At 39.2% G+C, this 14,653-nt stretch overlaps 1 protein-coding gene across 1 annotated transcript in view; it reads right to left on the bottom strand.

The window, feature by feature from the left end:
* FBXO11 (F-box protein 11) overlaps positions 1 to 14,653 on the bottom strand; it is a 99,586-nt gene that overhangs the window by 25,605 nt on the left and 59,328 nt on the right. The window contains exons 2-8 of the mRNA XM_010364291.2: positions 7,011 to 7,138; positions 6,794 to 6,875; positions 6,232 to 6,376; positions 3,273 to 3,402; positions 2,194 to 2,277; positions 1,985 to 2,117; positions 28 to 134 (exon numbers count right to left, since the gene is read on the bottom strand). Coding sequence (XP_010362593.2) covers positions 28 to 134; positions 1,985 to 2,117; positions 2,194 to 2,277; positions 3,273 to 3,402; positions 6,232 to 6,376; positions 6,794 to 6,875; positions 7,011 to 7,138 — 809 coding nt within the window. The remainder of the gene's footprint in view (positions 1 to 27; positions 135 to 1,984; positions 2,118 to 2,193; positions 2,278 to 3,272; positions 3,403 to 6,231; positions 6,377 to 6,793; positions 6,876 to 7,010; positions 7,139 to 14,653) is intronic.

The following is a 14,653-nucleotide window of genomic DNA, read 5'->3' as shown; positions in this document are numbered from 1 at the left end:
TGTATTTTAACTCTTAACCTTTCTTACCCTTATTGTCATATATCCAACATAAGCATCTTCAGAGCCTTCCATAAAAACGAAGGTTGAATCTCTAGTGTTTTCAATTATAACTTTGTCTGCCACTTTCCCAGGTGCTGTGGAGAAGATATTTTAAACATATTACCTTTATTCGATTTCAACAGATGGGTATCTTTATGGAGGGGGAACTTACTAAAAACATTAGTACTGAGTAGTACGACTAATATTCACTATCAGTTAACTATGTTTCATCATCAGCCTTTGCTATATTCAAATCCATGCACAGTAATACTTCTAATAACATTTAACTATAAATACTATGAATATAAAATGCAATGACATATTAAAAAATGGTTTCTTGTGGAAACAAAAACAAAAAATGGTTCATTGTGGAAACCATTCTGTTTCTAGCAGCAGCACTGGAAACAGAAGCTCAAGAAGATAAGAGACCTCTATTTAAATTTATTTCCAACAGTGGCCTCTATTTAGAAAGTAATAATATCACCAGACAAAAATTTGCTCTACTCTGTCCTCCCCATCTTCTTGAGGAGATAGAGGAAGAAAGCAAAAGAGGCTGTAAATGCAAATTTCACTAGCAAATAATAATTAGTAGCTATCTTAAAATGTTCTATGTACTGTATCCTCAAAAAAAAAACAAAACACAAATCTTCAAATGCCTCAGTGTTCCACAGATATTACATTTATTCTTAGAAACTTGACCATAAATAGCTTTGAAATAGTACAAAAGTATTTAAAAATTATATTTCAGTTCCTTTAAAAACATAGCAATAAAAATATTAGCATCTTTCTTTGTAATTCTCCTGCCTCAGCCTCCAGAGTAGCTGGGATTACAGGTGCACACCACCACACCTGGCTAATTTTTTTGTATTTTTAGTAGAGATGGGGTTGTACTACGTTGGCCAGGCCAGTCTTCAACTCCTGACCTCAAGTGGTCCACCCACCTCAGGCTCCCAAAGTGCTGGGATTACAGGTGTGAGCCACCGCACCCGGCCGCATCTTTATTTTCAAATAAAAGATGCAAAAACTATTTTTTTTTTTTTGGTTTAATGAATAACTGAAGGCAACTGGAGAAAGTACTAACATCAGGAAACATATACGGCCAGGCACAGTGGCTCATGCCTGTAATCTCAGCACTTTGGGAGACCCAGGTGGGCAGATCACTTGAGGCCAGGAGTTTGAGACTAGTCTGGCCAACATGGCAAAACCCTGTCTCTGCTAAAAATACAAAAATTATCTAGGCATAGTGGTGCACGCCTATAATCCCAGCTACTTGAGAGGCTGAGGCATGAGAATTGCTTGAACCCAGGAGGCAGAGGTTGCAGTGAACCGAGGTTATGCCACTGCACTCTAGCCTGGGTGACACAGCTAGACTCTGTATCAAAAAAAAAAAAAAGGGGGGGGGGGCGGGGAGGGAGGTGAAGAAAGAAATTTATATACAGCTATAATTTCTGAACTCTTTTTTCATTTCCTTCACTTAAAATATGTGTGATATTGGCTGGGTGTGGTGGCTCAAGCCTGTAATCCCAGCACTTTGGGAGGCCGAGACGGGCGGATCACGAGGTCAGGAGATCGAGACCATCCTGGCTAACATGGTGAAACCCTGTCTCTACTAAAAATACAAAAAACTAGCCGGGCTAGGTGGCGGGGGCCTGTAGTCCCAGCTACTCGGGAGGCTGAGGCAGGAGAATGGCGTGAACCTGGGAGGCAGAGCTTGCAGTGAGCTGAGATCCGGCCACTGCACTCCAGCCTGGGCGACAGAGCGAGACTCCGTCTCAAAAAAATAAATAAATAAAAAAATAAAAAATATGTGTGATATCTTCATTCCTACTTTACTAGCAGGATATTATAAAGGTTCAACTGGATTTTAAGTCACTAGCATTTTAAAAATCCTATCACATAAATGAGTAAAATATTAAAGTTTTAATGACAATGCACTTCAAAATACCTGCACCAATCATGGTGATTGGAGATTCAATATATATCCATTCATCAGTATATATTCCAGAATGAACAAAGATAAGTCCATCAAAATGAGCCTCTTGTACCCCACCAAGGGCATCTTCAATAGTATCATAATACTAGAAAAAAATGAATGTGTCAGTACAGAACTGAAAGATTACCATTTTAAGTCATAAAAATAAAAATCAAACATACCAACATATTTTCTCTTCCTTTATATCTTGCAGGGTTACTGTAGAAATGTTCAGCAAATCCTGGCTTTACATGTGCACCTTTATACTAAAATGTCAGAAACAAAGCAAAACCAATGACTACTAACATAAACCTTATATTTAAATCAATGTACAACTGCATGAACAACTTTTATTAAAAATCAAAAATAATTCTCAATTATTCCAAATAATTTTCTGTCACAGAGTACAATGTAAAATCTAAAACAAGTTATGATCCAGTAATATCCAGAAACAAAAAATAGGGTTTCTCAATCTCAGCATTACTGATATTTTGGGCCAGTTAATTCTTTGTTATGGGGGCTATCCTGTGCATTGTAGGATGTTTAGAGGTAATTCCTGGCCTCTACCCAGCCAAATATCAGCAGCACACCCTCCTCCCATTGCGACGATCAAAAAATGTCTCCCAACATTGCCAAATGCCCCGCAGAAAGCAAAATCATCTCCGGCTGAGACTCATTCATGAAGGACCATATATCAATTAAGCTAAACGTGGAAGTTTAAAACAACTACTGAACACTAATAATTTAAATACCCACCGAAATCACAACTGCTCACAGCCTACTAATGCTTACTGTCACTAACTTATTAATGGATATGTCAGTAGTGAAAAGAATTGTTGAATATTCTGTTGGTTGACAAATGTTCATTGGTTTACCTTTAAAACCTACTCAACTTTCTTTTTCCCCGAGACAGAGTGTCACTCTGTCGCCCAGGCTGGAGTGCAGCGGTGCGATCTCAGCTCTCTGCAACTCTGCCTCCCAGGTTCAAGCGATTCTCCTGCCTTAGCCTCCTGAGTAGCTGGGATTACAGGCGTGAGCTACCACATCCGGCTAATTTTTGTATTTTTAGAAGAGACGGGGTTTCGCCATGTTGGCCAAGATGGTCTTGAACTCCTGACCTCAGGTGATCCGCCTACCTCGGCCTCTCAAGGTGCTGGGATTATAGGTGTGAGCCACCATGCCCTGCCTAAACTTATTTCTTAAAAGAAAGTTATTTGCAAATGTATAATATAAACCAATATATTCTATTTATATTTCATACCAACTGCTGGAAACTCTCTTTCCAGGGATTTGGATGTTCATACTCTTCTGGATTAATCTGGTAGAATTTACCAGGTTCAGGATGCATCATAGGGCGAGTATATTCAAATACTTCCATATATAATCGTTTCCTGAACAGAGAAAGGAATTAAAATTTTCTTGATAAAATGTCCTTTAGATTAAAACAGTTTTGAACAACTACAACAATTATTTGAGGCCTCAAAAACTTGAGTAAGAAAATAAGAATAGACAAAAATGAATACTAAAACACAGGATTTTTCTTTTTTGAGATGGAGTCTCACTGTCATCCAGGCTAGAGTGCAGTGGCACGATCTTGGCTCACTGCAACCTCCCTCTCCCAGGTTCAAGCGATTCTTCAGCCTCAGCCTCCTGAGTAGTTGAGATTACGGGCATGCATCACCACGCCAGCTAAAAACAGGATTTAAAATGTGAAAGTGTATTTTTCACATTTAAAATTTTCAGTGTAGTTGCATATGGAAATTAGTTTCTTTTCCTTTTTTTTTTCCTTTGAGACATAGTCTAGTTCTGTTACCCAGGCTGGAGTGCAGTGGCACGATCTCAGCTCACTGCAACCTCTGCCTCCCGGGCTCAAATGATCCTCCCACCTCTGTCTCCCAAGTAGCTGGGACTACAGGCACATGTTACCCAGGCTGGTCTCAAACTCTGGAGCTCAAGTGATTTACCCACCTCAGCCTCCCAAAGTGCTGGGATTACAGGCGTGAGCCACCATGCCTGGCTGAAAATTAGTTTTCCTGTGAAAATTTTCACAATGTAACTGTGTATGAAAATTGGTCCACACAAAAGAACAAAAAGTTTCAATTTCCTTACAAACTGTTCACTCAGGAAGGGGAAAAAAAAGTTATTCTTACTGTAAAAACATCATGATTATCACTTAAAAAGATAATTTTCTTTTTCTTTTGGAGACAGGATTTCACTCCTGTTGCCCACACTGGAGTGCACAGGCGTGATCATGGCTCATTGCAGCCTTGACCTCTGAGGTTCAAGTGATCCTCTTGCCTTATTTTTCCTTTTTTTTTTTTTGGTAGAAATGAGGTCCCAGTATGTTGCCCAGGATGGTCTCAAACTCCTGGGCTCAAGTAATCTTCCCACTTCAATCCCCAAAGTGCTAGGATTATAGGCATGAGCCACTTCGACTGGCCAAAAAGATAAGTTTCAGTAAAATACTTTGAACTTAATTTGTCCTATATCTTCAACCCATTTATATCCTATCAAGAACCATCAAATCTTCAAACTGGAGCAATGGTTAACTATTATCATTTTTGGTACAGTGAGCAATGCTGTTTTGTTCTGCTACTCTTCATTTTCATTTCTCCTTTGTAATTTTTCTCTTAAATGTAAGGTGTGGGCCAGGCGCACTGGCTCATGCCTGTAATCCCAGCACTTTGGGAGGCTGAGGCAGGAGGATCACCTGAGGTCAGGAGTTCAAGACCAGCCTAGCCAACATAGTGAAACCCTGCTTCTACTAAAAATACAAAAATTAGCCGAGCATGGTGGCAGGCATCTGTAATCCCAGCTACTCAGGAGGCTGAGGCAGGAGAATTGCTTGAACCCAGGAGGCAGAGGTTGCAGTGAGCCAAGATTGAGCCACTGTACTCCAGCCTGGGCAACAAGAGCGAAACTCCGTCAAAAACAACAAAAACATATATATATATATATATGGTGCGCCTTTTGTGCATCATAAAAGTAATACATATAACTGTTGTAAAACAAAAGTGTAAAGAACTATAGTTTCAATATATTAACTATTAACAGTCTGCCGTATTTCCTTCCACTCATTTTATCTACAGACCATTTATTATAGTTGTGATTATATAGCATATTCAATTTTGTACTCTGTTCTTTTCTTTAAAAAACAGGGTCTCCCACTGTCGTCCAGGCTGAAGTGCAGTGGCACGATCATGGATGGCTCTCTGCAGCCTTCACTTCCTGGGCTAACGATTCTCCTGCCTCAGCCTCTGGAGTAGCTGGGACCACAGGCAGAAGCCACCACACTTGGCCTCTTTTGACTTTTTATAACAGCATTTTTTCATGTTATTAAAAACTTGGGCTGGGTGTGGTGGCTCATGCCTGTAATCCCAGCACTTTGGGCGGGCTGAGGTAGAAGGATCACTTGACCCCAAGAGTTCAAGATCAGACTGAGTAATAGAGTGAGACCCTGTGTCTCCAAAAAAAAAAAAAATTAGCTGGGCATGGTGACACATGCCTGTGGTCCCAGCTATTCAGGAGGCTGAGGTGGGAGAATGGCTTGAGCCCAGAAGGTTGAGGCTGCAGTGAGCTGTGATCGCGCCACTGCACTCCAGCCTGGGTGACAGAGCAAGACCCTGTCTCTCGAAAAACAAATGAAAATCTCTTTGTAAAAATTACTATTAGTGGTTATATCACAACCCTCCAAGTACACATTACAAAGTTTACTTAGTTCATTCCCTTATTTCTGGATATTTACATTATTTATAATTTTTCTCATTAACTAGGCTGTTATGAAAAATTTGTACATAAGGCAAAAAAAACAGTTTCAGGAGTAGAATTACTGGGTCAAAGGGTATGAATTAAAGATTCATGAATACAACTGTTTTCCAAAAGTGATACATAAAACCTACATTCTGATCAGATTTAAAATTCATTAGCTATTTTAAATTACACTAAGTTCTGTTTCTAAAAAGCTATTAAAAGAAAAACATTCCCCATAATCACTCAGTTGCTATTAACTAATAAATAGCAGAGAAAATACTTCATTTACTGATTTTATAAATACCAACTGGACTGACAGCCCCCATTTGTAACTTGGAATTGATAAGCATTTTAATTTTGTTCCAACTAATTGTAACTACCAACTCACCACTCCGACTTTCCTACCATGTTTAGCATTTTGGGCAACAAATAATATATCTCAAGTTAATAAGGAATAGGTTTTTACTTACCACAAAATTGGATCATTAGCAAGTTCACTGAAGCGTTTACATACACAAGCTGCTCTACAAAGATCCTGTTCCAGCAAGTAAGAGAAGATTTTCAGAACCACTTCATCTGGCAGTTTCTCCTGAAGATACTGTTCAGCAGGTGCTGCTGTGAAGAGATTAACATATAAACTATCATTCGAGCAGTAACTTTCTCATTATTTAAAGAACACAGTTTTCATTTTATCTAATGAATAGGTTTTTTTTTTGGATAATGGTCATTTTATAAGCATGTGGGTTTCATGGGTAACACAGATTTATCTCTATCCTGAACTAACAAAAGTACTCCTTCTTTTAGGTATTATGTGCCATCTCAGAAAATGGTTAAAATAAATACATAAAAAGCATTTTTATACAACAATAAAAGTCAGAGGGAGTGGTCAGGGTTCTAAAGTTTATTCTGTAATAATCACTTTCTGAATCCCAAAGGTAATACTCGAATACATTTAATGTTCATTTTTTGTATCAAGCAAAATATAAAAAAAAAATTATTTTACCCCATTTCTTACTCTCCCATAGGAAATACCTGATAGATCTTGTGATTTTCCAGACACTCGTGCACGTTTTGCACGATGACCGAAGTTTTCTGTAGTTGAAGTTGAGGCGCCCTTCAAAAACAAAACAGAAACTAGTAAAGCAAATATTCTTATCATCCATAATCATTACTTCTAAAAAAGGATGACATTCCCTTTTTTGTTTCCTGAAAATTCTTTCATTACAAAAAGAAAAGGAATTAAAGTTACCTCCATACTGTTCTTTGTGGGACACGCTGTTCTTTTCGGCAAAAGAGTTTTTCTACGAAGTTGGTATGGACTATTTTGTGCACCAGGACCTGATTCTTCAGCAACCATATCTGCAGGCACATCATCATCTGTTATAAACAAAAGCAATAAGAAAAATTATACCCTTTTAAAAAACAGTTCTATGGATACAGAAAACTTTCTTAAAACTTCAAATTTGGGAGGGAGCAGATGCAAGTTTTATATGAAATTCCAACCAACTGGATAGCCATATGAAGGAATGTTAGATTTCTATAAAATATGGAAGACTTTTTTTTTTTTTTTTTGAGACGGAGTCTCGCTCTGTCGTCCAGGCTGGAGTGCAGTGGCGTGATCTTTGCTCACTGCAAACTCTGCCTCCTGGGTTCAAGCCATTCTCCTGCCTCAGCCTCCCAAGTAGCTGGGACTACAGGCACCCACCACAATGCCTGGTTAATTTTTTTGTATTTTTAGTAGAGATGGGGTTGCATCATGGTAGCCAGGATGGTCTCGATCTCCTGACCTCGTGATCTACCTACCCAGCCGTGGAAGACATTTTTTTAAAAAAATGGTGAGGAGGATGTCCACTTGCTGAGAGGAGTGGCAAGGGAACTGGTACTACATGGTTAGAGACCATATAGGGTGAAGGTAGTTTGGCAAGGAGGGTGTCTATGAAGAGGAATAGCTCAGCATAGGGTATGAGACACCAAGTAGGGTAAAAAGGGTGTCAGAGGGTGGTCTGGTGTATAAACATCTTTTTTTTTTTTTTTTTTTTTGGAGACAGGGTCTCATTCTGTCGCCCAGGCTGGAGTGCAGCGGCCCAATCACAGCTCACTGCAGCCTCAACCTCTTGGGCTCAAGAAATCCTCCTGCCTCAGCATCCCAAGCGCTGGGGCTACAGGCGTGCACCACCACCCAGCTACTTGAAAAAAAAATTTTTTTTTTTTTTTTTTTTTTTAGAGATGGGGTCTCACTATATTGCCCAGGCTGGTCTCAGACTCCTGGGTTCAAGTGATCCTCCCACCTTGGCCTCCAAAGTGCTTTCAACAGGGCACAGCTGCAGTGAGCTGTGATCACACATCTGCACTCCAGCCTGGGTGACAGAGCAAGACCTGTCTCAAAATCAGTCAGTCAATCCATCCATCTATGAGTTCATAATAATACTTTAAAAATTAAAAAAAAAAAAAAGATTATTTGAAAGATGCTAGTGGAAACCAACCCATCATGTTGAAAACTGGTAAATAACGCAGTAGCTCACGCCTGTAATCCCTGCCCGAGGCGGGCAGATCATGAGGTCAGGAGATCGAGACCATCCTAGCTAACACAGTGAAACCCCGTCTTTACTAAAAATACAAAAAATTAGCCAGACGTGGTAGTGGGCGCCTGTAGTCCCAGCTACTCGGGAGGTTGAGGCAGGAGAATGGCATGGACCTGGGAGGTGGAGCTTGCAGTGAGCCGAGATCGTGCCACTGCACTCCAGCCTGGACAGAGCAAGACTCCATCTCAAAAAAAAAAACAAAAAACAAAAAACAAAAAACAAAACTGGTAAATAACAAGAAATAAGCAAACACTTATTCTTCCTCTCTTACATAAATTGAATCACCAGGTAGCTAAGTATTAGATGAGGGAAAGCTTCTCTTTAGAAACATTCCAGTAATGAAGAGATAATAAAATTAGAGAATCACCATTTTGCTATCTCTAATGAGTTAACAGATTTAACCAATGAGTATCAATAGTCTGTAAAATCACAAAAACAACCAGTAGTGTATATATATCTCCTATACTACTACCTATAAAGTCTGTCCAAAAACATCAAACCTGAATCTGATCAAACTTGGAAGAAACTCTACAGGTCAAACTACCAGTTTCTTAACAAATAAATTGGACAAAAACAGTGGGAGAAAAATAAGGAAAACTTTATAAAACACATTAAGAATGTACACTTTGGTATTCAAATTATTATTTGAGATGGAGTCTTGCTCTGTCGCCAGGCTGCAGTGCAGTGGCGCGATCTTGGCTCACTGCAGTCTCCACCTCCTGGGTTCAAGCCATTCCCCTGTCTCAGTCTCCCGAGTAGCTGGGACTACAGGCACATACCACCATGCCTGGCTAATTTTTTGTATTTTAGTAGAGACAGGGTTTCACCATGTTGGCCAGGATGGTCTCTAGACTCCTGACCTCGTGATCTGCCCACCTCAGCCTCCCAAAGTGCTGAGATTACAGGCATGAGCTACTGCGCCAGGCCAAAGTATTTTTTAAGAAGCTAGAAAATGATTATAATACAAATGCTTTTAGTGGGGAAGGAGGAGAATATAATTAGAATGGGAAACATAAAAGGCTTAGTGGCCGGCAAAGTTCTATTTCTTGACTTGTTGGTATTACAAAGATAATACCTTAATAATAACTCAACAAACTCTGTATTTGTGTTTTATGTAGGTTTCTCCACCTAGCTATATTTCATAACAAAGGTATAAAAAGGGAGTAGAGTTTGTAAAAGTGTAATATTTAAAAGTAGAGATCTCCAGTCAGCTAACCTTGGGTGTAAATAAACATTTTTAAGCCTACATTTTCTCATCTATTAAAGGTGACAATCGTATGTGATAACTGAAAGTTGCTAAAAACTTAAATATATGTAAAACACATAGTATGCCTGGGCTCACATGCAGAGTTCAAGAGGTATTTCAATTACTATTATTTCTTTTAAATATTATTTGATTAACATCACTTTCAAATGAAACTTGGAAAAACAAGGAAATTTTTGTCTAAAAAAAAAAAAAAGATACAGGGTCTCGCTTTGTCACCCAGGCTGGAATACAGTGGCACAATCATGGCTTGCTGCAGCCTGGATCTCTGGGGCTCCGGCAGCCCTCCCACCTTGGCCTCCTGAATAGCTGGAACTACAGATGTGAACCACCACACCTGGCTAATTAAAACGAATTTTTTTTTGAGACACAAGGTCTCACCATGTTGTGCAGGCTAGTCTCAAAACTCTTGAGCTCAAGTGATCCTCCTACCATGGCCTCCCAAAGTGCTGAGATTATTACAGCTGTGAGTCAATGTGCCCGGCTTGTAAATTTTCCATGTACTGCAGTAATCACAAAAAGTAGCCAGTATGATACGCTTAGGCATTTGTGGAACTCCCTCCCTTTGAGGTTTAGTATGTGTAACTCTATAAATGTTTGTATATTAATAATATGACTAGTAAATGTCCTATGTGTGCTTGAAAGGAACATCAACACTAATTTTGAGAGTACAGTTTAAACATGTCTAAAAGACGTAGCTTGTTAATTGTGTTGTTCAAACAGTCTCTATGCTTTCATTTTTTTCACTTTTGTTGAGGGTGGTGGTGGTTTATTCACTGGCTTCTGAAGGAAATGTGCTGAAATCTCCCACTATATTTGTAGGTAGTCTTTTTTTTTTTTTTTTTGCCTGCAAATTTTTGCTTTATGTGCTTTGAGATAATATTATTTGGACACACAGATTCAAGATAACTATTTCTTCCTTTTGAATTATTCCATTCTTCATTATGTAATGCCTTTCTTCATCATCTTCATTATGCAACGACTTCCTTCATCACTAACAATGTTTTCTGCCTTAAAAATCTATTTTTGGTCTATTTTTGCTTATTCTTAATCATTTATTGGCCTAGATTTGCTTATTCTTAACCATTTATTGCTAGACTTTTCCTTTTCATCTAAGGCAAGAGTATCTGTCTAATCTTAAATTTAACCCATCTACTGCCAATTTCCATGATTATATTTTTAAAAACTAAATCTATTTTGGTTTTCTGTTTTGGTTTGTATCAGTCTAGTATTTTTAAAATTCTTTATTTTCAATTTCTTGGATTACATTTTAGATTTGCTTCTTTTTTTTTTTTTTGAGATGAGTCTTGCTCTGTTGCCCAGGTTGGAGTGCAATGGTGTGATCTCAGCTCACTGCAACCTCCGCCTCCCAAGTTCAAGCTATTCTCCGGCCTCAGCCTTCCGAGTAGCTGGGATTACAGGAATGCACCACCAAGCCCAGCTAATTTTTGTATTTTTAATAGAGACGGGGTTTCGCTACGTTGGCCAGGCTGGTCTCGAACTCCTGACCTCAGGTGATCCGCCTGCCTCAGCCTCCCAAAGTGCTGGGATTACAGGCGTGAGCCACTGTGCCTGGCCTAGATTTGCTTATTCTTAACCATTTATTGCTAGACTTTTCCTTTTCAGCCAAGGCGAGAGTATCTGTCTAATCTGAAATTTAACCCATCTACTGCCAATTTCCATGATTATATTTTTAATTTCGAAAAGTTAATTTTTTTCCAAGTCTTATTGTTTCTTTTTCACACTGATCTATTACGTCATTGCTTCATTTCCTTCTTTCATCTCTTCAATCATTTCACTCACATTTTATATTCTCTCTCAGATTGTTCTGTCATTGACTTTGTTCTTGAGTGAGCGTTTGACTAGTGGGCACTTTTTCTAACTCTATGCATAATTAGGGAAGTTATTTCAGGCTCTATGCCACATGCCTGGGTCTTTATTCCAGACATATTTTGAAAAGGCCCAAGGTCATACATCCTATCCCCATATGTGCAATAAAATTCAACCCCAGACACCTTAGAACATATGCAGGACCAAAAGTCCCCTATGCTATATACAGCAACACTAGCTCCCGTTTACTGTTCTGATTTTATTTCTCTGATTTCTGATACCTATGAATTTTCCTCCTCTTCTTTCCTTCCTTAAAAGTTTAGTTATACATTTATAGTTTTGTTCTTAATGCATATTTCTTTTGTTTGTTTTGTTTTTGAGACAGGGTCTCACTCTGTTACCTGGCTGGAGTGCAGTGGTGAGATCTTGACTCACTGCAACCTCCGTTTCCCTGGCTCAAGCAATTCTCTCACCTCAGTTTACAGGTGTACACGCCACCAGGCCTGGCTAATTTTTGTATTTTCCTAGAGACACGGTTTTGCCATGTTGCCCAGGATGGGTCTCAAACTCCTGAGCTCAAGTGATCTGCCCACCTTGGCCTCCCAAAGTGCTGGCTGGGATCACAAGCATGAGCCACTGTACCCAGCCCTTGTTGCATATTTCATTTTGATATGTTTGTAGTATGCATGCATGTGGGTTAATGTCTCTATCAGCTTGTTTGCCACACCCTCAGTAGTCAGTCCAATTCCACAACACTCAAAAGTACATTCTCAAACTTTTCATCCTATACAACTCCCTCTTCCCTCCCTCACCTTCACCTTTTTAAAATCTGTCGATCTTATTACCACAGATACCCACCCACCCCATCCTGGAATCCTTTCCTTCTCACCATCAACATAGCAAATAGTAAAGACTGCAAAGTAAGGAATTCAGAGGTAATAACAGGAAAGAGAAGGTGCTAATTCAGCTGCATCCTAAAACGCACAGCAAATAAATTCAAGAAGCTACATGATTTAAGTCATGCATACCACAGAAATCTCAACTTCCTATTTGTAAACACTGTCCTAAAGTGCTCATGAGTTATAAAATTATTGTTTTGAACTCTGTGCTGAAGAATATGTGCTAATTTCTACATAGTTCTCATATTAAATTGCTACTGACTGTTCTGAGAATCAAGTACAGTGCTAGAAGGTACTTAAAAAGGGATCATTCTGGGAAGATTACTTGGCTACTACTGTGATAAGCAGCAAGAGAAAGCTTGAAAGAAATCTCTAGTCATTTGAGTTCACTTCATCTTTTGAACTCCTACAGTACTGAATATATACCATATATCCCTTACTATACCTTAGCTGCCTTTTTTTGTTATATGTCATATTTCCCTAACAAAATTATAAGCTCTGAGGGCAAGGTAGGGTAAAAAGGGTGCCCTCTTTTATATTCTTCAGTGTTTAGCTTGGTGCCCACTAAGTACTCAATAAATACTGATTCCCATCAATGGAGAACCCTTTAATTTTACTCAATTCAGGGAGTTCTTTGGAGAAGCCATCACTAGTGGTGGCTATGATGACCTGATGTCCTACTTTACAGGAAAAAAAGAATAACATAAAAGCCAGACAAGAACTGCCTTAACTTCCTTCCAACATCCAAATCCACAAATGCATTTACATGTCGATCCATTATTTTTTGTTCCCTCCTGAAATTATGGAGAAGTATTTCCCAAGACAGACTTAGCATACATGAAACAAAAAATATTTGTTACATTTAAAAAAATGAATAAAGCCAAAGATCCATGATAGATGTGGCAAACTGGCTCCAACCCAAGAAACACGAAATCATGGATTAGTTATGGTTTTGCGCCAACAAGTCTAAAAGCAAGACCTTAAAATAATTTTGGCCAGGCGCAGTGGCTCACGCCTGAAAACTCCAGCACTTTGGGAGGCACAGGCAGGTGGATCATCTGAGATCGAGAGTTCAAGACCAGCCTGGCCAACATGGAGAAACCCCGTCTCTACTAAAAATACAAAATTGGCCAGGTGTGGTGGCACACGCCTGTAATCCCAGCTACTCAGGAGGCTGAGGCAGGAGAATCACTTGAACCTAGGAGGAGGTTGTTGCAGTGAGCCGAGATCATGCCATTGTACTCCAGCCTGGGCAACAAAAGCGAAACTGCCTCAAAAACAAAATAAAATAAAATAAAATAAAATAAAATTCATTTTATAGTTTTCATTTTTACATCTAATAGAATATTAATGCCAGTGATTAATGTCAAGTTGTAATCAAAGACTTAAAAATAACTCTCTACCAAAAATGCTCAATTTTGACCATAATTTACAGAAATATTTTAGTTAGAAAAAATGTCCACCAGAAATAGAACGTGATCCACAAATGTAATTTAGCTGCATTAAAAAAATAAAACAGTGAAATTTTAATATATTTATTTAACATATTAAATCTGAAGTATATCATTTCAACATGTAAATATAAATTACTGAGATAATTTACATTTTTTCATACTAAATCTTTGAAAATAGTATGTATGTGTAACACTTACAGCATGCCTCTATTCAGACCAGGCATATTTCAAGTGCTAAAAAGTCACATGCAGCTAGCAGCTACCCTTAATTGGACAATGCAGACACATACAGTCACTTGTCACTTAAAGACAAGAACACGTTCTGAGAAGGCTGGTCGTGGTGGCTCACAACTGTAATCCCTGCACTTTAGGAGGCCAAGGCAGTGGTACACCTGAGGTCAGGAGTTCAAGATCAGCCTGGCCAACATGGTGAAACCCTGTCTCTACTAAAAATACAAAAATTAGCAAGGCGTGGTGGCACACGCCTGTAGTCCCAGCTACTCAGGAGGCTGAGGCAGGAGAACCGCTTGAACCCAGGAAGTTGCAGTGAGCCAAGATCATACCCACTGCACTCCAGCCTGGGTGACAGAGCGAGACTCCATCTCAAATGAACAAATAAATGAAATATGGTATTATAATCTTTTGGGACCACTATCATATACAGTCTCTGTTGTTGATGAAAACATTGTTATGTGGTGCATGACTGTGTTAGAGAGACTGTGTGTGTATATAAAAACACACATATGGCTGGGCGCGGTGGCTCACGCCTATAATCCCAGCACTTTGGGAGGCCAAGGGGGTGGATCATGAGGTCAGGAGATGGAGACCATCCTGGCTAACATGGTGAAACTCTGTCTGTACTA

The sequence above is a fragment of the Rhinopithecus roxellana genome, chromosome 17 (assembly GCF_007565055.1).
Source record: "Rhinopithecus roxellana isolate Shanxi Qingling chromosome 17, ASM756505v1, whole genome shotgun sequence".
Lineage (NCBI taxonomy): Eukaryota > Metazoa > Chordata > Mammalia > Primates > Cercopithecidae > Rhinopithecus > Rhinopithecus roxellana.
This window is presented reverse-complemented; position numbering and strand designations above follow the sequence as displayed.